At 36.2% G+C, this 26864-nt stretch overlaps 1 protein-coding gene across 2 annotated transcripts in view; it reads left to right on the top strand.

Moving 5' to 3' along the window:
- rngtt (RNA guanylyltransferase and 5'-phosphatase) overlaps window positions 1-26864 on the top strand; it is a 167166-nt gene that overhangs the window by 134777 nt on the left and 5525 nt on the right. For both annotated transcript variants that reach the window (XM_048206213.1, XM_048206214.1), the window contains exons 13-14: window positions 9624-9724; window positions 20227-20293. In XM_048206213.1, the coding sequence (XP_048062170.1) occupies window positions 9624-9724; window positions 20227-20293 (168 nt within the window). The remainder of the gene's footprint in view (window positions 1-9623; window positions 9725-20226; window positions 20294-26864) is intronic.

Below are 26864 nucleotides of genomic sequence, written 5' to 3'. Positions count from 1 at the left end.
CTGGGCTCTTTGCTTCCAGCTTTTGACAGCATTACTGCTCTGTTCTTGGTGAGTGTGTTTTTCCAGTCCTGAAATTATATACATATAAAGAGTTGAGAATTAAAAATAATACTGTGGTGTACCTGTATTTCCAGCCAGGTGTCTAGCTTCCTTGGAACATGAGACACTAATGGGATTTGATGTTCACTTTGACTGCCTGCTTGCCATTGATATAGTCCCTTTCCCAAAATGACAGAAACCAAAATAAACTTTTTTTGTAGCAGTAATGGGCAAAATGCAGTAGGTTTTGGTGAGTGCAGCCTGCCAACTAGTTCGGACAATGAGGTGGTGACCGCACTGCTCGTATCACAGCCCAACCCAATGCCACTTTATGTGCTGTTCATCAAGGAGAAATTGCCTGTAGACGCAGACCTGCAGTAGATGTGGATGAGAGAAACTATGATTTGGACTGTCACAATGAGGCATGAAGAACAGAGTAAAAGCCGCCTTGGCAAGTATGGGCTTAGAATCGAAAGAAGCAGCTGCTGTCATGCATTTATTTACATTCAATCATTTAGCAGTCGCTTTTATCCAAAGTGACTTACAAATGAGGAGAACAACACAAGCAATCAAAACAACAATAGGGCACAATATGCAAGTGCTGTGACAAGTCCCAGTTAGTCTAGCACAGTACATGTAGCAAGGTTTTGTTTATTTTATTTTTATATATATATAATAAAAAAAGAATATAAATATAAATATAATAGAATGGTAAGTGTTAGTATTAACTCAAGTGTTGACAAAAAAGATGCGTCTTTAGCCGTTTCTTGAGCCGTTTCTCAGCTGCTCGAGTTGAGTTAGGCAGGTCATTCCACCAGCAAGGAACAGTTAAGATAAAATTTACTGAAAGTGATTGCAAACTAATCACCTTCTCCTGCTCTGTACCAAGACAAGATCCAAGTTGTTGGAATGTGGAATGTAGAGACACAGATGGCATAAATCACAATATGTAAAACATAATGGCATCCTTTGTCCGAAAGAATCTCTTTACTCCCAAAAATGTAGCTACTGCAGAACTGTTAGATGCAGGTCTGTGGTCTTTAGGTTCAATAGCAGGTTACTATGGCAAAGCCATAGGCCTGTTGTTGCAAGCGTGTTGTCAGGTTTGGAGAGTACAGTCTCCTTTTCTGAATCATGCAGGACCAAGCTGCGCCACAACTCCACCTGGTCAGGTGTTGAGATCTGCAGTACAGGGGGCATTAGAGCAGGGGTAGCAAACCCTGCTTTTGGAGAGCTACCATCCTGCAGAGTTCAGCTCCAACCCCAATCAAACACACCTGAACCAGATAATCAAGGTGCTCAGGATTATTTAAAAATAACGAGCAGGTGTTCAGATTGAAGCTAAAGTCTGTAGGAGGGTATACCCTCCAGGGGCAGGATTGGCTACCCCTGCAAAAGAGCATTGTGTTGTCGCTTTGAAGTTGCGTTCCAGCTAGTGAAACAGGTTCCCAGGTTTTTTTCAAAAATACCTACTGTTACTCATACTCTGAATCTCACATGTACTCTGTATAGTGGAACTGAAACACTGGTTTGCCATGGTAAATCTGCTATGGCATAATTCACAGTGTTTCAGTTAAAGACCCGTATTTACACTTCCCCATTGAGCTTCAATGCCAGTGTTTCCTTCGCTTTCATTTCAAACGCAGGAAGTTTCCCCTCTCAGATTACCTTTGGCTTCAGGGGAGTTTACAAGAAACATGCAGTCAGCTCTAGCTTCCCTATGCAGCACAAAAGCAATTCCTGCGCTTCCATACTCAGCAGTTGACAGACAATATGTGACGCCTCCATAACTGATGTCACAAAGCTGGGTTTTATACACAATCGTGACAAGCAGGTCTTTTGCAAACTATCTATTATATCTGTTTTTTAGACTAACAGCATATCGGCTTCTCTCAGGACTGTCACAGCACAATGTATTTTACAGACAATAGCTCAGGTGCTGCCAGTCAAACTTGTCACAGTAAAATATATCGCACTGTGAAGTCTTAGAGGCATTCTAGCTGCAGCAGCACCTGTGGTCAGGCTGGGCACATTACATCTATGCCATTTCAGCTCTGACTAGCTGGCAGACATGTCTTGTTGATTAAACTCCCCTCCCATAATTCCATAACCTGGTCCTTAACAGTTTTTGTTTCTCCCCTTGTGCCATAATCTTAGGAGGGAGTAAATGGTTTTCTTTTATAATTTTCTTTTTATTGGCCATTGCCTGCAAGATGTGTTGGTAAAATACATGCTGCCTACTGTGGGGTCATGGGAATCTACGAGTGAAACTGCAGCCATATCCAGTTTTAATAAGATCTTGTTGAGTCAATATTAGTAAACAATATTGCAGCATTTTAGTCTGAGAATCACATGTTGCCTAAAGAGCTATATGTACATGCTACTGCACCATGGTGGACAACTGACCAACTGTTTGTATGACTTGGTGACCGTTGCAAGGGAACTGCCCTGTCAAGAAGCAAGCTTATTGCTCATTAGGTAACTAAAGTCATTTACTGGGCATTATTTCACCATATTTTGTCAGCACACAGACATTTGTGCTTCGACAACCTGAAATTCCATGTGTTTAATTTTATAGGTTAAATGTGCTTTTAAGCAGTTCTTCTGGAGTGATGCTGGGAATTGTTGGCCAAGTACATTACACTCACAATGAAGAAGAGTACTTATAATGCGCAATGTTATGGTAAACTGGGGTGGAGATTGCATTTTTAATGCATGTCAATTAAGGAGAGGCTTCAGCACTGAATAAAAAAAATTGTGAGGAAAACAGCTTATTTAAAGTTAAATTAAATTTATCTTAGCATAGTTAAATAACAAGAGGTTCAGTACATGGAAATGACATACAGTGAGTCTCAAACTCCATTGTTTCCTCCTTCTTATATAAATCTCATTTGTTTAAAAGACCTCCGAAGAACAGGCGAATCTCAACATAACACCGACTGTTACGTAACAGTCGGGGTGTACGCCCCCAATATTTGCATATGCCAGCCCATGTTCCCAACATTATGAAAGGCGTTAGACAAGGGCAGGCATTAACGTCTGGAGCAGCACAGCCGAATCATCAGACTAGGTAAGCAAGCAAGGACAGTAGCGAAAAATGGCAGATGGAACGATAATAACTGACATATTTTTAGTGATATTTGTAAACTGTCTTTCTAAATGTTTCGTTAGCATGTTGCTAATGTACTGTTAAATGTGGTTAAAGTTACCATTGTTTCTTACTGTATTCACGGAGACAAGAGCCGGCGCTATTTTCATTTTTAAACACTTGCAGTCTGTATAATGCATAAACACAACTTCATTCTTTATAAATCTCTCCAACAGTGTAGCATTAACCGTTAGCCACGGAGCACAGCCTCAAATTCATTCAGAATCAAATGTAAACAATATAACCGTATACAATACTCACACAATCCGACGCATGCATGCTGCATGCATGACGAACACTTTGTAAAGATCCATTTGAAGGTTATATTAGCTGTGTAAACTTTGTTTATGCACTGTTTAAGGCAAGCGCGAGCTCCGTGGGCGGAGAGAATGAGAATTAAAGGGGCAGCAGTGTTAATTTTGACAGCAAATTTTGATTTAGTTTTAGTCATAGTCTTTTGACTAAAATGCCATTTAGTTTTAGTCATATTTTAGTCATCGGAAATTGTTTTAGTTTTAGTCTAGTTTTAGTCGACTAAATATCATAAGATTTTAGTCGACTAAATCTACAGTAGATTTAGTCGACTAAAATCTAATTTAGTTAAATTGTAATGCATAAAGCATTTCTCTAACAATACACAGATCCTATACACTGATATAGGTACATCTGATATCCCCAAACTGTTTATGTTCACCCAACTGTACTTTGCTCGCCAAAGTGGACGGTTTTTGACCGTTCAAGTGCAAAAAGACACGAAAGAGCAAAATTCAGCATATTTCAGGGATTGACACACTTATCATTGAGGTACTATAGTTTTTGTTTAAAACTTTATTAGATTTGATTTTTAGTTTTAGATTTAGATTAATTTTTTTGTGTTTATGTCTTTTAGTTTTCGCTTTTAAATGTCTTAAGTTTTTATTTCTGTTATTTTAATAATAAAGCTTAGAAACTAGATGAAATAAAATAAGTTTACATTTTTTTATATATATATTTATTTTTTATTTCAGTTAGTTTACTTCAAATAATGAAGATTTCTTTGGTTTTAGGTTTAGTTAACTATAATAACCCTTATACTTGTAAAATATATTGAATAATATATCAAATAATGTTCTTAGTCTTTCCTTCCTGTGACAGAATATACAGTAGTTTACTATGAATTAAATAGAAATTAAATTAAATACAGTTTATTGTGTAAACAAAATAACAATAATGACCAGGAAAAAAATAATATTTATAAACCATCCCGAAATACACCGTGACTCTTATTCTGAAATGTCTGCAGCCTGCGTTGTAGCCTATTGTAGTAGCAGGCTACTAATGAGGGAGATAAATATGCATTCTTACAACCTACAACACATTACCATATAAACATAGTGTAGTAAACATTGTCGTAATTCATCAATATTAGTTTATAAGCAATCTCTTGGCATAAATGTGCGCTATTCATTAATTACTAAGCAGTCTGAAGTGCTGCTGACGAGCCTGTAGAGCGCGCAACAGCGCCGCGTTTCCTGCGGTAAGATCAGCACATTACACTTCAAATGTGCGCATCTTCCACACAGGACAGCGTTCCTGACTGGATATCTTCCCAAATCGTCCCTCTCTTTCATTTTCGTCTCGTTTTTTTTCGTTGACGAATATTAGAGTAGATTTTAGTCATAGTTTTAGTCATTCAAAACACATTTTTATTTAGTCATCGTCTCGTTTTCGTCCGTGAAAAAATGTCGTTGACGAAAATTATGACGAAAATTATTCGTCAACAAAATTAACACTGAGGGGCAGCAGCATAAATCAGCTCATATTTAATGATGCCCCAAAATAGGCAGTTTAAAAAAATAATAAAAAAAAAATCTATGGGGTATTTTGAGCTGAAACTTCACAGACACATTCAGGGGACACCTTAGACTTATATTACATCCTGTAAAAAAATGTTCGAGGGCACCTTTAATGAATTGACGGTCTATCGGCTAATCTTCAACATGCTTGCCTTTAAATATTAATTTTGGAATGATCTGTCAGTGGAGTTTACAACAAAAAAAAATGTTGTTTTTCTTTAGAAGAGCGAAGTCACAAACAATATTGTGGCAAGTAGAAGTCAGTTTGCGGCACTCCTCATTACTCTGGAGCCAAGGAATAGTAATATCCTGGGATCAGTGCAAGTTAACTCTATTGACATTTGTGACTTAATGTTGATTATCACAAAAAAAATGTATTTTCCGATTGTCCCTGTTAAATAAAAAAGAAAGACATTTTTGATTTTCAATGAGACACTTACAGTGGAAGTTATTGGGGCCAATCCATAAACGTTAAAATACCACAAGACAAACAATATGAGTGTTGTTAACACAATTTTAGTGTATTTTTGTATCCTAAAAAGTTGTGCTTTTAAATCCTCAAAAAAAAAAAAAAAAAAACTTAGTCACTTTTTAACTTACTAAATTGTATTTTTTATGTCTGGAATTCTGTATTGTCCAATTGCTTTAAGTATTGGAATTATCAATTTTATGAGGTTGTTTTCAGGCTGATTAGAAATGTAATGCCCACAGATGTTGCTGTTATTGCAAGAAGTTACTGTTTGGCAATGTGCTGTTGTTCTATGCTCTTGATGCTCTTACAGCGTGTGGACTAGTGTTTGTATCCTCTCTTCATCATTAGTGTTGCTGCTGGTAAACAGCTTTGATTATTGCAGAGAGCAATATAGTGGAAAGTGAGAAGGTTGTTTGGGTACTCTGACCCGTAACAACTGTACTCTGTACTTTCATCCCCAATCTTACACTGAGCCTTTTAGAGGTACAACCTCCCACCATGTAACAGTCCTGCTGGCTCAAATCGTGTTTCCTGGCAACGCATCTGTTACTTTGCCTCATTTTTGTCTTCCCACTCTTTGGTTTCTCCAGATTTCATTCATCACGTCCAGAATGTTGGCATGAATGTATAATGAATACCAATGATTTTTTTTTTTTTTTGGGGGGGGGGGGATCATATTTTAGCTTTTTCTTTTCTTTTAATTGAATTTTTTGTACAGTTCTTTTACACAATTCATTTTGAATCTTGAACAAACATCTGTTAAAACTTGTTTAATTCTTGTGTTGAGGCTTTCCTCACTTGTAAGTAGCTTTGGATAGAAGCGTCTGCTAAATAAATGACTGTAATTTAAATGTAAATGTAAACGTTAATGCGAATGAGTGCTGGTAGCCGGATTAAAGCCAACACATCCTGATGGTTGGTCTTTGTGGATGGAAGAGCTATTTATTTAAGTTTGATAACTCAACTAAAACATGAAAAAAGACCCTTAAGGGTTTATAATGACAGAATATACAGGATTATTGAGTAGCTGAAAGACAAAACATTACCTTGTAGAGTAAGACACTGAAATGTAAAAAGACTGGATAACTGGATAGAATTTATTTTTGTATAGCGGGTTTCTGCAAAACAGTCGACTGATTTAAACCTACAGCTCAAGAGTCTTTTTGTGCAGTTAACTGAAAGAAGTGTATGTTCATTTGATTACAGCTAGCAATGACTACAGAATTGAAAGATGTGTTGTCTAGTTATTATTTGACCTCTTTCTTAAAAGAAAATCACTGTGAATTTCTGTGTAGATTAATAAAATTATGTAAATGGTTGCTTTCAATTAAGTGAAACACGAGTTCACAAAAACATTTCAGTTTTTATTCATTCATAGACATAAAGTCATATAAAGCCCCCCAGATCTAATGTTGGTGTTTTGAGGCAATTGTATAATGGTTACATTTGCCTTTACCAGAGCCATTTTACACTGAAAGACTGTATATGTATTTGCATTTTTTTGCAATGGCTGTTTAATGCCATGCCGACATGTTGATGGCAGATTCTTACGCACAGTGTACAGATAACAAGACACACTCATGAGATAACTGCTGCTTTACTGTGATTAGAGCTCCATTAATCGCTTCACATCTCATTTACATCACGGTCAAATGTTTACTGATTGGTCTAGATGCTCTAACCCACTGTACACTTGTTGTATCCCACCAGGCTTACACCAAATAACTAAAATCTGAAAAGATGAACAGAAAATATTGTAGCGGATCAGCGAAAATGCAAAATAAACAGTGTAAGTTATTTGAAGATGAACAGAAAATATTGTAGCAGATCAGTGAAAATGAAAAATAAACTGTAAATTATTGAAGACAGGACTAAATTGCTCACCATATAACATAAGCTCCGTCAGCACTATGGTTCTGTTACAAAACTGTACTGTAGCAAAGTCCCTTTCAAGGAAAGTCTGTTCACTCGGCAGCCATATTTGCAAAGCCTCCGGGCAGCTATTTCAGGCATCCAAGACCAACACTGCAAAAAATGCTGTTCTTACTTAGAATTTTTGTCTTGTTTCCAGTCCAAATATCTAAAAATTCTTAGATCAAGCATTTTCTTGAAAAGTAAAAATTATTTTCTTGTTTTTAGGAAAAATAAATCAAGTTTTTCCTTAAAACGAGCAAAATAATCTGCCAGTGGGGTAAGTAAAATAATCTTAATCCAAACTGAAAACAAGATTATTTAGCTTATTTTTGGTTTGATATAAGATTATTTTACTTACCCCACTGGCAGATTATTTTGCTCGTTTTAAGGAAAAACTCACTTAATTTTGACTTATTTTTTCTGAAAACAAGAAAATAATTTTTCTTGTCATGAAAATGCTTCTTGATTTAAGAACTTTAAGATATTTTGACTAGAAACAAGACAAAAACTCTAAGTAAGAACAGCATTTTTTGCAGTGAAGTCCTATCTATTTGAATAGGGGAATCCTGACATCTCAAAAACTGCTGCACGATTAAATAACATATTTCAAATTAGCAACAAAATTTGACATGAACTGTTCTATAAATGCTGTTTCTTATGCTCAAATAGCATTAAAAAGCTTATTTTTCAGTCTAGACCAGCCAATGCGCATATGCAGTCCTAAGCGCGAGTCTCAGGTTCCTATGAGAACTGGAGCTTCTAACGGCAGCTGCAGTGACGCAATGACTTTACCAATCAGTGATTGGCTCTTTTACTTATAAGGCGGGATGTATTCCGCCATATTGCGCATTGTAATTTCTCCCATTCACAAGTAATAGGAGTGAACAGTCTTTCTATATCTATAGTCTTTGACTGTAGTCATGCTGAACTATCTACTGTCTCTTAAAGAAATAGTTCACCCAAAAATGAAAATTCATTTACTCACTGTCATGTTGTTCCAAATAGGAGCTTTCCAAAGGGGGGACTGAAATCTCTCAGGTTTCATTGAAAATACATTTTAAACAACATTTGTGTTGGGATTGGAATGACATGAGAGTAAATGATGACAGAATTTCTTTTGTTTCACACAGCTTGATGCACTGCATTCTACATACATATAAAGATTTTCACACCAAATAAAATTAAAATAAAGTGTAAAACGAATGTTGGATGAGCCTTTGAACACACCTATGATGCCTTAACCCTTTAAAGCCTAACATATGAAATCATAGTGAGAAAATGAAACAATGGAAGTGGAATGAACAATTTATTGAACCTTTGATAAAATTAAAAAAAAAAAAAAAAAAAAAAAAATTGCACGTTTTTTGTGTGTGTGTTGCGTATTACTGTATGTTTGGTACATCAGGATTTTATGGCTTAGTTAGTGTGATATGGAGGGGAAACTCGCCCATTTTATTCAGAGCCCCAAACTGAGCAAAGATGAAATTCTGATGCTTGTAATGTAAATCACTGTGATGTTAAATAAAATACATGTAAATATTAATTGTCAGTCTATATCTGCCAATAATATGTCTTAGTAAGATGATATTTAAATGCTTAGTTTTATGATCCAAGTGCATTTTATGTGGGGGGGCAAAACACATAATGCAATGCAGTACAATGATGATTGAGAGATTAACAAATAAACGTCACAGTTGATCATAGTTTTTCTGGAAAAAATATGTATGGATAATCAAGTCAATCTAAGCTGCTTCAGTCCAGTAAGTGTTCATTTTGAAATAACACTAATGATATCAAAGTAATTCTTACTTTTTAAAAATTAGTAAAGATTTCACAGCAAAAAGACACGTGCACCACGAGCTGAAGGGGGACACTAAACTGAAACAGAAGGCTTCTGGTAGATTGTGTATAGCAGGTTGGAGGTCTGTGTATCAAACATGATATGGTCGTCTTTAGGGGGTTAAGATGTTGCCTACATAGGCAACTCACTAGGTTTGGAAATAGAGACAGTTTCACCCAATAGAAATGTTGATGCATGAAGTCACTATCGACTGGGTCTTTTAGTTTTTAGGGGGCCCCAAATATTTGTGATGCAATGCTGTTGATAATACGTAACATTAATTTTCTTTATAGATAATAAAGGAGTGATGTTTTTACTGCTTTGTTTGGTTTATATCATAAAGTGAGTTGGTCTCTGTTTGTGGTGTCCCTGTAGAAATATAAGCCGGGCAGATGTGATGACATCCTGAAGTGGAAGCCGCCTAGCCACAACTCTGTTGATTTCAGACTCAAGATCACCAAAGTCGGCGGGGAGGGGTGAGTCACCATCGCCATGGCAACTGCATTCACTACGCTCAAATCAGTGCTAAACATCAGAGCACATCCATACAAACTTCCCACAACTCACGCGGAGACAAAGGCATCCTATGTGTATTTCTGGAGGATTTTTCATGTGTGTCTGTCTTTGTCTCCATGTATGCACTGATGTGTAGAGCGATTATGAAACATTCAGCTCTGAGTCACAGGCAGGTGGTTGCAGCATTAGCAACTTTTCGAGTTGCCACTTTTCGGAACATAATATGCACCAAAATGTGATTTGTGATGACCGTTCCTGAACAGACTGGTGACTTTGATTATGTGCGGCTTGACATTTCTCTCAGAAGAAATGTAGTGAAGCATAAAGTGTGAGTTCTCTAGCATTCCTAATTTACGCCTCTCTCAACCCATCTGTCCACTCTGTCCAGACTCGAGATATTACTGTCCTCAAATGAGCCAGGCTTATCTTTTAAATGCAGGCGATCCTGAGGGAGAGTGCTGGCCCTTTTGCAAGGACTCGCATGTACAAAGCAATTGTTTTTGTTTCCTCACGTGTAAATCCTGTCAAGAACATGTCCAGGTTATATTTCACTCCAAAATCCAAAGAAAAGACAACAACATAGCCTTTAATTTATGCTGATTTTAATAAAAAGAATAATTTTATTACAATAATAGTAATTTTGTCAAAATCATCAACAATGACAACTAAAAAAATAAGACATCTGGATGCAATACATTTGGGAAATGCAGAATATATTATGTTTTTTTTTTTTTTTTTTTTTTTTAATGACTGGAACTTGTTTTCATGAGTTTCACCCATATATTGTAATGTTTGTTTGTGTTTTGGTATTGGATCATGCTTGTGGATAATATTCAGCCTTGAGGAAGGTACACACTAGATGTGATCTTGCTAAGCAGTGCAGTGGAATGGAACAGAACACCGGAATCTCGGGACATGTTTTAGGAACGAGGCTTGTCATCACCAATTGTCCATAATTAAGATATTACAGCATATTATTATTAAGACATTGCAGCAGGCAACTTCAGAACTTCAAGGAACTTCAAGGAACAGAAACCAGAACAAACTACAAAACGATTTGCAGAATGTTTGAAAAACAATATCCATTTTCGTCAACCCTGATGAATTTTCATGGCATCATTTCAAGGTTCAAAATTGCCACTTCCAATTTCTTTCACGCCTCTTTTGTCACTTCCAAAACAACAACACCATAATCCACAGCAAAATAAAAAAAAATTTTTTCGATAAGCTTTCTCTTGCCAGTAGAAGCCCGATGTTAGAAAGCTTAATTTTGTTTAATGTACTGAGACAGTAACTAAACTTTTTGAAGCTTATTGATAGTAATTTGTCTACTGTGTAACAGAATTTGCATTAACCTTTAATGTGGCTTTATTTAAAATCTTATTGATAAATGGATGAATCCAGAATCTAAATGCACAATGCAAGTTTTTACACTAAGCAACATGTAAATAAAATAAATACCTTAATTAAAAATGAAATATTATTTTTATATATATATTTATATTTTAGCACATTAAGGGATCATTCACACAGGACTCCATCCACAAAGCAGAATGAAAAAGAACGCAGAGAACAACAGCAAAATGCATCTAAAATGCAAACAATTAAAAAATCAATGCAGTGGAATGCAAATACACACTCTGTGTTTTTATTATGCTCTTACAGTATTAGGGAAAGAGTTCACCTGTCCAATACCAGATTCTGCACCAGGAAGCTCCTGCTGTTGTAAGATGTTGTCAAACATCAATCTTATTTTTACACTTTTGTCAAATTAGATGACTTAAAGGGATAGTTCACACTAAAATGAAAGTTAATTCATCAATTACTCACCCTGGTGTTGTTCTAATGCCGTATGCCCTTCTTTATTTTATGGACCACAAAAGAAAAAATGTCCATATAATGGCAGTGAACAGTGACCAGCATCAAGCTTTTTAAGCTTTATAAAATGCGTCATGAAATACAATCAATGTAACGTCTTCTCTGTGTTCATCGTAACAAGAAGTTAACACGTTCACATCTGTCAACTGTCATTCTGACTGTCATCAGAAATACAGAGTTCCAGTCCATTTAATTCAGATATTTAACTCAGTGAAGAAAGTGCACAAATACTTTTTTTTTGTGTGATTTCTAGGCATTGTATTTTATGTCATGTTTTTATTCATCTTGATTTTTCCATAACTTGTGTGCATTTTCTATGTGAAGCAGAGTGAACTGTGGCGCTAATAGCCTTACGAACGCAAATAATACATTGAATTTCAGTTTGTTTTTATCAAACCCTATCGTATACCTCCAGAACACTTGGAATACATGGCACGTGTCGCATGGAACCATTCTGTGATACTTTTTTTTTAAAAAAATAAATAAATAAATGAAAAAGCTTGATGCTGGTCGTTATTCACTGCCTTTTGTGGTCCATAAAAGAAAGAAGGGCATGTGGCATTAATTAGAACAACACCAGATGAGTAAACGATGAGTTAATTTTTTATTTTAGGGTGAACTATCCCTTTAAGATCTGCATCTGTGTGTTTAATGATATAGCTTTAATTTAAAATAATGTTATTAAGTTTCCTTTTATTTCAATTTAACCATTTGGAAGGAGGCTAGAACTAAAAAAGCTGTTTCTGCTCAAACACATCAAAAATGTAGTTTCTAAACCCTGAAGCAAATGCACAGTTGTTACTGTATACTCTGTGTCCCACCCACACACTCTTCTCATTGGTCTATTGGTTTAAAACTGACACTGATGCCCTGCGCAACAAAAGTTAAACTATTGAACTATGACAAGCCATTTTATAAACTCAAAAAAGGAAAATAGCAAGATGCAGTGGAGAAAGACGTTCGTGTGACGCATGTATACGTAGAGCAAAACTTAAAAATAGAACAGGCAGAATGCATGAATGGAGCTTTAGTGCCGACTCTTGGGATAAATGGATTTATAAGGCAGCTTGCAAAAGTGTTTCAGACTCACAAACAAAATACTATGCTATTACAAAATTAAAATAATAAAAATAATACTGATAAGAGTCATATAGTGAACTGAATACCCACTGGTAATTTGATAACCGTTATTTAAACAGGAATTAAATATCTTGAGATTTAAAATCTCTTTTACAAAGGGGGTCCTGGCCAAGATAGGCAGCACACTTAATTAAACAACAACAAAACATTTAAATATAAAACAAAATACATTAATTTACATATACAAAATATACACACATTTAGGTAAATCCGAGAACAAATCATTTAAAATACCCTTAAATTCATTTAGAGAGACCAACTCTTTAAAGCATGTAACTGGTCCCAATCAAATGGAGCAGTATAACTAAATGCCCTTTTACCCATATTTGTACAGACTTTTGGGATATTTAAAAGATAATAATCTTGTGAACGAAGACAATAATTCTTTGCACCATTTTGAATGATATACTGCTGTAAATAAGAGGAAAGCAAACCCGGAATAATTTTATATATAAATATGTACCAGTGCTTGAGTCTACAAGATGACAACACAGGCTATCCAACCCGAAAGTACAGTAAACAATTATGGGTAAGGGCTTTTGAATTAGTAATAAACCTTATTGCTCCATGATGAACAGAATCCAACGCCTGTAAACAATGCTTAGTCGCCTGCATATAAATATCACAATAATCCAACACTGACAAGAAAGTAGCATCTACCAATCTCCTCGAAGAAAGATAGGACTTAAAGGATTAATTCACTTTAAAATGAAAATTACCCCATGATCTACTCACCCTCAAGCCATCTTAGGTGGATATGACTTTCTTCTTTCAGACAAATACAATCAGAGTTATATTAATAATCACCCTGATACTCCTAAGCTTTAATGGCAGTGCACGGAAACCATCCATCCATTATAAGCATACTCCACGTGGCTCCGGGGGGTTAATAAAGGCCTTCTGAATCGAAGCGATGCGTTTGTGTAAAGTAAAATATCTAGCTTCTGCTAGACCGCTTCCATATTCAACTTAGGAAGTATGTTCAAAATGCTTACGCTATGTCCTACGCCTTCTGTATTCAACTTATGACTTTTCGTAAGTTGAATACAGAAAAAGGTCTGGCGGAAGCTAGATATTTTACTTCAAACGTGTTAAATCTGGATATTTTTCTTACACAAATGCATCGCTTTGTTTCAGAAGGGCTTTATTAACACCCCGGAGCCGTGTGGAGTATGTTTTTGATGAATGTATGTATTTTTCTTTTTTTAAGTTTCAAACAGGTGGTTTCTGTGCACTGCCATTTTAAAGCTTAGGAGCATCAAGGTAATTATTAATATAACTCAGATTGTATTCGTCTGAAAGAAAAAAATCATATACACCTAGGATGGCTTGAGGGTGAGAAAATCATGGGATAATTTTCATTTTAAAGTGAACTAACCTTTTAACTCTAAAGAAAAAGCCTAATTTCAACATTATTTTGATGACCAAATAACTGTGCATGTAAACGTTTTTACCTCAGCATTTGGATTTTACATGGTGGATATTTTGCTCTAAGCTTTGATTAACAATTCTCTCTTTTTTTTTTTTTTTTTTTTATTTTATTTTTTTATTTTATTGGGTAAAAAATGTCCAGCGGGTATGTTAAATATATATATTTTCTGAAAGCCAATGGGCAGTGTGTGTCAAGGAAGCATCACAGAGTCCTGGCTTTTCTGCAGCAGATGTGTCAGCGAGCGGCTGAGGTTATTAGCGGGGTTACTTCCCTGCCAGGAAACAGAGAAAGATGACATCTCCACTCTCCTCCCACACAGCTTTCTCTCTCTTTCTCTCACTCTCTTTATCTGTGAGTGTTTTTCCCTCTCACCATGCCCTCTTTATTTGCCGAGAGCTTTGAAATGAGATGGGTAAAATATTACAAGAACCCCTGACTCTTTGCATAGACGACACTGAATGCTGGAGAGCAGTAATGAGAAGACCTTGGGTTCATTTGGTACAATATTTAAGGAAATGAATTTGTACTTCCAATTTGTTTGGTTTGAAAACAGATAAACATTTCATATGTCTAGCAGCTCCGCAAACACGCTTCAAGTGTTCAGAGAAGCAGAAAGAATTCTTTCAGAACATGTCTAAATGGTCTACTAACATTTTTGTAAAAAGCCTTAACCTGAAAGGGTAAAGAAAAACTCAAACCTTCTCCTCGTGAATTTACAGATTCTGTAGTGTAAAAAGGAGCTAAATTTTGAGTCTTTTGAATGTATACTACTATATATTTGCATGATCTGCAGCAGTGGCATCTCCACTGACCTTGTATTTTCACAGTTTGAAAGCTGCAAGTTCCCAATTCAGTTTCAATAGAGAGAGATAGAGAGAGAGAGAACAAGTAAATGAGAGAGAGAGAGGTGGCACTGCTTGTGAAGAGAAAATTCTGCAAGACTGCTGGAACCACACATTGCAAAACACCAGAAAATATTTATTTTCCATCTGTCATTGACTAAGCAGAGATGATTTTATTCACAACCCTTCAAACTTAGTAGTGAGCGATTTGGGGTTTTCAAGTTCTTCCAAAGGCTTTCTATGACAAGACATTAGGACTTCTCCATCATAGGGCTAAAGTTGAAACATGTCAACAGTCTAACACTCTCCTTTGGAGTCCTGGACTTGTTAAAAGGTGAACTATCTTCCCATTTTCAGCTTGGCCACTCCATTTTCCTTTCTCTGATAAATGATATTGCGTTTTAGTAGCCATTTTGCATTGTGCTAATTCTGGAGACTGGGCAATAATTTTTTTCTAATTTCTTTAAAAAATACATTAACAGTGCAATTCATTCATACAATGACTTGAATTTACCTTTTCTATGATAAACATCTGTTTAATAAAAAAAAAAAAAGATATATATTGAGGAAAGTTCCTCATTACAAGACTTAAATTAATTGAAAAGACAACCGTAAGTGGTTTGCCATAATCTTCTAGTATTACTTATTAGAAATATATATTAACAATACTGTTTCACTGCTTATTCATGTTTCAAAAACGTTTGTTTTCTGATTAAAAGTCATGTGGTGTGACCAACATGCAAAGACATGTAGAAAAAAACTTCAACTGGAAATGATATAGTGAGGACACCTGTAGAATATTTCAGATTATGTAATGTGTTTATGACAAGGTTACTTCATGTTATTTAATGTCCTTGGGTGCCATTCCAATGAATTGAATTATACATGAATACATTCACATGAACGTGAAAAAAATTGAAATTTTTGTGTCATTGAAATTTAAACTGTTATTTATATATTTATGTATTTGAATGAAACCAAATGAACCCAACTTGAACACAGAGAGTACATTCATGAGAACCTGGTACATGTTTTGAACAGGTTTTTTCCTTTATCGAGGACGCTCTTATTTGTCCTTGACCCTTATGCAAATGAGCAGTGACACACTACAGCGACGACCAATGATATTGCAGAGAGTGATCTGCTGACTGAGACGGTTGGATACCTTGGTAACCATTTAATCACTGTCAGTGTGAACGGAGCTTTACATTTGTGATCCAGCAGTTTCACAGATTGCGGTTGACATGTAGCCATCCAGTTCATCCAGTCTGTTTATGTCGGTGTTTCATGAATACATTTCATGGAATTTCCTCTGAAACATTATCATCGAGTAAATAAAGAAGACCAGATACTCCTAAATGAATTTTTTGAGCAGTCAACAGATGGTTGAGCTTGATGGTCTTAATTATAAAAGGAAGAGAGAAATTCACCTTTCAGCAGTTCACACATTCCTATACCATTTATGGAAACAGTAATGACACAATAGTGTGAAGTACACCTGCTGAAAAAGCAGCCTGCTGCTAAAGAGACCGAGAACGTCAAGCACAACGGCAGCTCAGATGAGCCCGGAGCTTTTATGGACAGTCAGTCGGTTGATGTTGAGGTCTGGTTCACACTGAAGTTGATCCCAAACGGCCATGTAAACAACTACATTGGTTTCATTATTTGACAAAAGGCTGTGAAGTGTTATGCATTTCAAAGGGATAAAACAAGCTCACAGTAACAGAGGCTGAAAACAGAACTTCCAAATATACAGCACCATTAGCTTGACTGGCAGGCTGTTCTTTTGCCCTCAGTGTCAGGGTTTGGATCCGGTCTCCTCCCCGGTGATTCACTACTATTTTGGATGGTAACACATTTTAGTGGGCGTGTACATGTGAACAGCTGGGACCATTATAGACTGCCGGTGATGAGAGCAGAGGGCTACAGTATCCTCCAGTCTGTTTGTTGGAAAATGAAAGACAAAGGAAACATGTGCAATGATCACTGATTCTCATTCTGAATCCATTTCCAGTCCTCCTTTATTCATTTCAGATGAATCATTTGCATTAGGTTGTCAGCTTTCAGATGAGATGTCAGGTGTGATGTGATCATTTGGAGCATCCAAAGTCCAGCTGATGTTTATTATGGCTTTTAATCCATTTCAATCCAAAGTTTTAATGGAATTCATTATAATAGGCAGATCAGTATTTACTAAGAAAAGCCCCCAGATGAAGATAATTCAAAGATATTACATATGTGACTCTCTGTGATATACATAGATTAAAAGTGGCTTATATTGTTTGTTTGTTTTTTTATCAATAATTTGAATTCATTGTTTTTTGTTTTTGTTTTTTTTCATCCAAATATGGGTCAGGGAGGCAAAATCAGCTGTTTAATGAATTGATCTGTGTGTTTGTTAATATACAAAGCTAAATGTTGATATTCTCACCAATATTTAAATCAATGCTGTTCTTTCAACTGTATATTCAACAAATAATCATGAAAAAAAAAATGTATAATGCTTTCCACAAAATATTAAGCAGCACGAATGTTTTTATCATTGATGATAATAATCAGAAATGTTTTTTGAGCAGCAAATCGGCATATTAGAATGATTTCTGAAGGATCATGTGACATTGAAGACTGGAGTAATGATGCTGCAGAGGTGTAAAGAGTACATGAAAACCATACTTGAGTAAAAGTACAGATACCGTACGTCGAAAATGACTCCACTGCACGTTACAAGTAACCAATTCCAATACGACTCGAGTAAAAGTCTTAGAGTATTTTACTCATGCTGAATGTAGGCTCAGAGATGCACTAGTCCTCAACATGCTGGAGACATGCCGGTGGAAATAAGAAACAATTGATTTGTAAAATGAGAAATCAGGTTTATTTTCTAAAATAAAAATAAAACCGAACACCTCAATATTGCAATAAATCAAGGTCGACACAACAACCATTTAAATGTCTACAAACTTTGAATTCTGAGTAAAGCTCAAGTGCACAAAAAGTTCATAAGTAAACCAATATCCTTCAAAAAGGTCTTGTCAATATAGCGTATAAATAAAACAATGTTAAGTAGAATTAAATAGTCAAAGTTTACTGTACGTGCTGGTTTGAACCTTATCACCAGCTTCAGTCATTTCCTCATATATTAAATCAAACACCTACGATCAGCAACTACCTGCTAATGCACTTAAATTCACGTAAAGTAGCCTTGTTGGGTGAGTAAAGGCAAAACGCTCAAGATATAGTACCTTCAATGCCCTTGGATGGCAAAATCGCTTCTTTATATCAGAAACAAACTGCTGCAGAAAAAGTTAGCTGCCAAGAAAAATGTAGTGTTTAATTGCATTACTCATCACAAATGTAGTGGAGTAAAAAGTACATTTACTTGTTCAAAAATGTAGTCAAGTACAGAGTAAAAGTTGCCAATATATTTGCTACTCAGTACAACTACAAAGTAGCCAAAAAAGATACTTAAGTACAGTAACTAATTACATTTACTCAAATACTTTACACCTCTGTGATGCTGAAATGATGCTTTGATCACATGGAATAAATTACATTTTAAAATATATTCACATAGAAAACAGTTATTTTAAATTGAATATTATTTCACAATATTACAGTTTTTATTGCATTTTTGATCAATTAAATGCAGCCTTGGTGAGGAGAGACTTATTTCAAAATCATTTAAAATCTTACCAAGCAAAGTAAGCACCAATACAGTTGTGGTCAAAAGTTTATGTACACCTTGCAGAATCTGAATATTAATTATTTTAACAAAATAAGAGGGATCATACAAAATGTGTGTTATTTTTTATTTAGTACAGTCCTAAATAAGATATTTTACATAAAAGATGTTTACATGTAGTCCACAAGACAAAATAATGAGTCCCTTGTTTCTCCTGAGCAGTTAAACTTCCAAACGTTCTTCAGAAAAGAGCCGGGGGGTGAAAACTTTTGAACTGGGTGAATATGTGTAAATTTTTCTCATTTTCTTCAAAGGTCATATTTTTTTGATTTAGTACTACCCTTCAGAAGCTACAGAAGATACTTCCCAGAAGACAGAGTTACTACAATTTACCCTGATCTTCAAATTCAAAGAGTTTTCACCTCCGGCTCTTACTGCGGCGTGTTTCCTGAAGCATGTGAAATTGTGTCATTAACATAATTTACATCATGCAGTTACATTATCTTAGAAGTCCAGGTTTATTACATCAAAGAGAAAAATGACTCACAGCCAGTTTTCTGTGAATTATTCATTTCAGTGTCTGTTTAGCTTTAAAACACTGTTTCTGAAGAGCGTGAGCCCTCATGCATTGCTCCGTGTGAAATACAGACTGAAGCACTGAACGGAATGTCAAAACATCTGTTTCTAGGCTGGATAAAGCAAACCAGCTTCTCGCTAGTAAAGTTTTAATGGATGTGGATTGAAATCAAGGTAAAGATGATTGCAGTGACATACAGGAGTCGTACGTGAGTCCGTTACATTGATGCACAAACAAACAGTGTATGTGTGCTCTCGACACACTTGATCGCACATTGTATTTATGCATGGACTTATTTCAGTACATTCAGTACATTGTTTCCACACACATTCAGGATAATGTTTTTATCTGTCATGTAATTGCTTTGAAAAATTTTTGCAGAAAATACAGTTTTGTGAGAATCAACCCTTCAATCTGATAGTTTACTTTGCTGGATATAGCAAATAATGGCAAAATATATGCGTTAAACAAGATAGATAATGTATGCTTAATTTCATGATAAGTATGTGATTAATCGCACAAAAGTTGATTGAAAAAAATGTATCTATTGACAGCCCTAATATAATTATATTTATGTGCTGGGATTCAGTGCATTAATTTCAGTGACTCAATCAGGCCAGTGCTATATTTACCACATCCCATTAAAAATCTTTTTCGGTGTTGATTTTAAAATCCTTGATTCTTGTCCTTAAAAAACACTCCCTTCCAAACATTCAAACCTCATCCTGACTGTGAAAGTCGTACAGGCACTTATTATGAAGCCCAGATAATTACATGGCAGTATCAGAGGACATCCTCCAAAGCAGAGCTGGTATTATTTCCCTGAGTTCCGCTGTCTTGGGGAATATCACAATGCTTGCTTGTCCGGATGTGAAATTTAATTTAGATCTTTATTTTGGTTCTTTCTCCAGACTGATCCCGCAGACGGTGGGTCTCTTGTACGTGGGGAGCTATGACAGGCCCTTTGCACAAATGAAGGTGAGAGAAACATTGGTTTGCTTCTTTGATAATTCCTTCTGTCAGCAGTCCCTATGTCTGAAGTATGGGCGCTGCTAAAGATAGTCATGTCATTTTCAAGTGCTCTTTATATGATGTGCTTTTAATTAATTGAGTCAGACAGGTGAACATTGTGTCACACACAAGCCCTGTACTGAAACAGTGATCGGTCTACCGAGACAACAGTTTAAAGTCATAGGCGGACTATTTACGTAAAGGCTGTTTTGAAAAGTAGGCCTCTAAATTAAAACAGGTTACCTTTTTTGACCATACATCACATCCTTTACATCTCACATATCCTTTATGGTGCTGGCACTTCAACAAGCTCAGTAAATTTACTTTAAATGGAAGATGGATCATATTGTACTGTATGTCATCTTGTACACAAACATGTTAGCCTATTCTTAGTTCACCCAAAAATGAAAATTTCAAACCCATAAGACTTTGGTTAATATTCGAAACACAAATTAAACTATTTTCAATTAAACCTGAGAGATTTCTGTCCCTCCATTGAAAATCCAGTTAACCAAAACTTAGAAGATCCCAAAAAGTTATATAAAGGTGTCGTAAAATGAATCCATATGAATTGAGTGGTTTAATCCAAGCCTTGTGAAGAGATAAGATCATTTTACATGATGAACAGATTTAATTTAGGCTTTTATTCACATCTAAATAATGATCAACATATACATAGAGTTCATCACATTTGGTAAACATGGATTGTTCTCGTGCATCACAAGACTTGGATTAAACCACTTAATTCATACAGATTCATTTTCATGATGCCTTGATGACCTTTTTGGATCTTCCAAGTTTTGGTTACCTAGACTTTCAAATGGAAGGACAGAAACCTTTTAATTTTAATTGAAAAGACCTGGAATGACAAGGATTGGAATGACATACAGGTAAATGATTTTTAAAATTTTCTTTTTTGGGTGAATACTTCATTGCTGATTTAGTGTTGGTTTTTAAGATTTTTGCTCAACTCATATTCAATAAGCCTGAAGTGGCGAAAAAAAAAATCATAATCAAATTACTAAGCAAACACTGACAGGAATAACACAAAATAGATATCTTTTTAAAGCCTAGAAACTCAGGTTTTTTTCACCATTTAGATAAACTCTTAACGAGTGCTGAATAGTCCTTCTAAACTTTCTGTGTACAGGCCGCGGGACCTAGCTACAAAACTATTAATAATCCTATTTTTCAAAATTACTGCCTTGATCAACACAAAATGTGTCATTTGATTTCAATTTGATTAACTCCTAAGAGTTATTTGCTGATAAATAAAAAAAGTTTTCATAATTTACTTTTTTGTACTATGTACTGCAATGTGTCAAAAACATACAGCTCAGATAGTCGTGTCATATGTCATTTGAATGGTCACACGGAGTAGAATACAACAAGCATAATTGTTTTGGGCTTCGATTAAACTTGAACAAGTTTTTGTACGTGAAGCTCCGCTAGACCCATATGTAAATAATATACGGATGCTGCGTTTATGTCATGTTCTCGCTTGTAACTTTATGAAACATGCTCTTATTGTGGAAAATGGCACAAATAAAATGAGTCCAAAATCAACATAATCTAATTCGTCGATCACAAGATATTCCTCACAAAGTTATGTTAACTAAAATCAGATGTAGCTTTCACATGGCGTTTTCGCTTATAACGTCAATGAAACATGCATAGATCATCATAGAAAATGGCACATCATTACTTACAGTGGATGCTCACGATTGAAATGAGTCCATAATCAACACAATCCCTTGCGTTGATCAAGTGATATTCCTCTTGGATTAACGATTTTAAAAAGGGCCATTAGGGGGTGTCAAGGGCTAAACAAAAAGGCTACCTTGGTTCCAATGCTGCATGAGAATGTCCAAATGTAATCAATTTTTTCTCTAAAATTTTATAACGTTTCTATCAAATGATACCTACCTTTTCACTCTCCTTACTAGAGTTTTGGAGTCTTTACTTTTGTGTATATCACTCAGAAAAAAACAACTTTAAAAATGCCTTCAGGGCTTAAAGGGTTGAAAGAATGACAGGAAGGTTACACAATAGCTAAAACAAGGGGCTAAGAAGTACTTTTAGTCAGTTATATTTTACTTTCAGAGGAACCAATTTTTGGAATTCACCCATGACAGAACTAAAATATCTTATAAGTCATTGTGGTTTCTCTAGAAATGAAAAAATTGGCTGTTGTCAAATCAAAATTGTGAACATTCAGAGGGATTTTAGTGTAATAATTGTATATTTACATAATCTAATATTTTAACTTTTTACATAAAACTGCTTAGAGACTACAGATGAAAATGAGCCATCCTAGCTAAATCGGACACATTTTACATTGATTCTATGTATTAACTATTAAGAGTGTTTTGTCCTTGAATTAAAAAATAAATAAATAAAAGAGATGGAAGATGAAGTGAGAGAAACTCTGATTATATATGCATTCATTTAGTGCAGAAATCTTGAGGATTATTTCACCCCATTTTTGCATGTTTTTATAGTTTAGAGTTAGCAACATACTAATGCTATCTCTGTTGTATCAATGGCTCTCCCATACACTTCACATGAAGAGCACTATTTTGTCGGATGAACATGCCGTGGGGAGTTGCTGTCTGTGCTCACAAATCTCAAGTGTTTGTCTTGAGTCCAAGTCTAGTTTCTTTTTTGGAAATTGTTTGTTGTTGTTGAAGATGTTGTTGTTGTTGTTCACTTGGCAAGAAACCCATTAAACAACATTTAGGCTATTTTTTCCTGTCTCTAAAATGCACACTTAATAGTAAATTAATGGGTAACTATGGTAACTAGTATTTGTTCATTCATAACTGGTATTTGTTTCCTTTGCTCTAAACCAATTATGATGTGCTGCTTACTGTGTCTCTACCTTCATTTAACATTTATTAAATTATTCTGTTTATTTATCATGTTGTGTGGTGAAATTTCCACAGCCAGACAAGCTGTTTTATAGACTAGGACATGAAAGCAGTTACTGGCATAGTGCTGCAGTGGAGTGTAGGAATACAAATGACCCAGAGAAGAGGCCACATAAGGTTCAATCAATCAATCAAACTTCAAGAATATACTAATGGTCTGGGAATTAAATAAATTTGTAAAATAATCATAGTGTCAGGAACTGTGAAGGGAGGACCCAGATGCAGAATAGGTTAGGGGTCTAATTCATTGACAACAAAGTCACAGCACAAGATAGGTGAGGCAGGAACCCAGTCCAAACAAAAGGGCAGGGCACACGATAACTAACAGAACAGGCTGGTCCGGAATGCGACAGCTCCAGACAACAAGACAATGATGGAGACCAGGCTGAGTCTCAGGGAACCAGAGGCTCGACACTTGATGTAACAGGGGCAGCAGTCCAGCTGCCAGACCAAGAGAGTCAACGACCAGGGTGGAACACAGGATGCAATGCAGGACAGAAACCAACACGAGACAAGACAAGACTCAAGACAACAAGAGATAAACAGAAACAAGAACAAAATGAAAACCGGGAAAAACTATGACTAGGAAAAACACAAACTCTATAACTGCAATAGAAGAAGAAATAAAAGAAATAGAAATTTAAAAAGTAACCTAAACTAGTAAACAAGAGAAAAGTAAAAGAAATTCTACAAAAAAATAACTAGGCCAAAAACAAAATAATAAATAAAAACTAGACTGCAACTGAGCAGGAAACTAGAGAGAAAAAAATAGGAACTAGAACTAGAGAAACAAAAGCAAAAACTAGAGAGAACCCAAAAAGCAAAGCTAGGTAAAAATGCAACAAAAACCTGAAACTTGACTGAAGCAAAAAATTATCAAGAGAATAAATTCTAGGCTTTGGCAAAACACAAGGCACACACACAAGAAAACACATGCAACGAACCAGCAACAACATGAGGGGAAGGGAGGAAAGCACATGAGGAACAGGTGAGAACATTCAAGCAAATGAGGACTAGACAATGACTAAACAAGGGAGTGTGGTAACAGCAAACAAGGAGGCAGGATAAGAGGAGCATATGGCAAACACAAACAAAGACAAAGCCATGTGCTGACGCACAACACCAACATAGAGACATGAAACAAAGACAACACAGACAAGCCAGGGCAGAACCCTGACAGTACCTCCCCTCCAATGGACGCCTCCAGTATCTCCGAGGAGGTACTAACTGGGAGAGTGGGCGGAGAACAAAACTTGAAGTTCCGGGACATCCAGGAAACACAGGGGGCGGGACTGGGAGGGAAGGAAAGAATCCAGGGGAATAGTTTGGGGCTGACCAGGGAGACGCTGACTTAGGAAACAGATAATGTCCAGGCAATGCTGAGGGCGGGATGGGAGGGATAGGAACAGACTTGGTGGTCTTCCTGGGAACATGGGCTTGCACTAATGGTTGTGGCTTGAAAATGGCCTTGGTGTCAGAAACAGTCTTCGGGATAAATTCTTTATTGGGGATGGACTTGGGGATGAACTCAGGGCCCATGACTGCATTGACAGGGTGGATGAATCTTTTGGGAACAGTCTGAGATACAGAGTTAGAAACATCCTCCAGGACTTCAGGGACTGGGGCACTCAGGGGCTGCTGATACGCCCTCCAGGGCTTCAGCCACAGACATTGGACAAACATACAGACACTTCTGAGCTGACTGGAATGCCTTCTGAAGACTCTGGGCTGACTGGAGCTGGCTTAGGGATAACTAGAGCAGACTTGATAGACTTAGTGATGACTGGATTGGACTCTGAAATGCCCTCTGGGGCTGGAGCAGACTCTAGCTGCTCTGGGACTATAACAGTATTCATGACTGGACTTAAACAAAGACAAAGCCATGTGCTGACGCACAACACAAACATAGAGACATGAAACAAAGACAACACAGACAAGGCTGCCAGGGCAGAACCCTGACACATAGCTCATAATGAACATGCATGTAATTTTATATGATTGAAAAAGTGTATTTTTATTTCACATGTGTAAACGTGACCACTATTTCTATTATTTGTTGCTGGCTACATTGTCCACTGATCCAAACGTATAATTGTTCCACATTTTGTGGTTTTGCTTTTTTTTTTTGATTATTTCTCTCACAGTAACAATAAAGATACAATAAATTGACATCTCAGTGGGGAAATTTGTGGGTTCATCAGTTCTATATTCTGTTTTACATTCATGAAATATTTATCCTTGTGAGCTCTTGGTAAAGAGACTCTGCAAAACGAGTGATGATGAACAAAATAGACCAAGGTAACTAAGTTAGCATGTTTCATTCTTAACATTAAATACACACTATGACTGACATTCAATAATCAATTTTTAAGGACAGAGCTGCAGCCAACACCACATGACAGAACAGTCCTAACTCCAGCACTGCAGATATCACTATCACCTATTAAAGGTGCTCTAAGTGATGTCACGCGTTTTTAGGCCAAAACATTTTTTGTCACATACAGCAATCATCTCCTCACTATCCGCTAGCTGCCTGTCCCCTGAACGCACTGTAAAAAAACACGGTCTCTGTAGTCGCCACAAGCTCCGAAAACGGCAATAAAAACAAACTGGTGCAGCCTGGACCACGAATCATAATAAACATGCTCCAGCCAATAACCGACAAGAATGATTTTAAATGCGCGTTCATGACTGTTTCAGGAAGCACGGAGGGGAGGAGGAGGAGGAGGAGGGAGGGTCTAGCTAGCCTCTGTTTTGTTTGACAACACTTCGAACGTCAACAGGAAGTTACATCCACCCAGGATCACTTATAGAGCACCTTTAAAGTAAATCACCTATTAAAGTGAACTTATTTGTGCCATTTTTGTTGTACAATTAATTGTGCAGCTGTACATTATGTTGTAAAATACAAGCAAATATTGTTTATAAATGCTAAAGAAATATTAATTATATTCAAATTGCACTCAATATTGAAGTTTGACAGTGGGCACGGAATAGAGGTCCACTCTATTTCACCAAGGTCCCCTCTCTTGGGGATTTCTGGCCACGCCACTGAAACGGCTACATAATCATGCAAGAAAAATGTGCACAAAAGACTCCTTATCCAAATTGTGGCACTGAGTTTCAAGAAAATAGCCACTTCTTGTTATACATAGACTTTTGTTCATTAGTCAAGTCTGACGTAGAGCATCCCAAATTATTCAATATCCTCAAGACAGAGCACGTCTGAATTTAATCTTGTTGCAGTTATTGGTTTTGTTAAAAAGGGGTATATGAACCATCTCAAAATGCTTGACTCATGAATATTAATTATGTGATAGTCACACCTGAGTTGGTGAATAGGCAATAGTCATAGTATTTGCCGCTAGTGTTTTGTTTGCACTCTTAAAATGTAATGATGATTTGAAAAAAATGTGGTTGGAGGGGCTGTTATGCCCCTGACTGTTACTTTCATTAAATTGATTTACTTTTTTATTGTTAACTACCATATTATCATTACAAACCAAGAAGGTGTTTGGCAGGCTTTAGCTGTAATGGAGTGGATTTGGCTGCTTTAGGCACCGTGTGGTGTTTGTAAATGGCTGCCAGGACTTCGAGTGTGTGACCGG

The sequence above is a fragment of the Megalobrama amblycephala genome, linkage group LG11 (genome assembly GCF_018812025.1).
Source record: "Megalobrama amblycephala isolate DHTTF-2021 linkage group LG11, ASM1881202v1, whole genome shotgun sequence".
NCBI lineage: Eukaryota > Metazoa > Chordata > Actinopteri > Cypriniformes > Xenocyprididae > Megalobrama > Megalobrama amblycephala.
The sequence above is the reverse complement of the archived record's forward strand: the minus strand, read 5'-3'. Positions and strand labels throughout refer to the sequence as shown.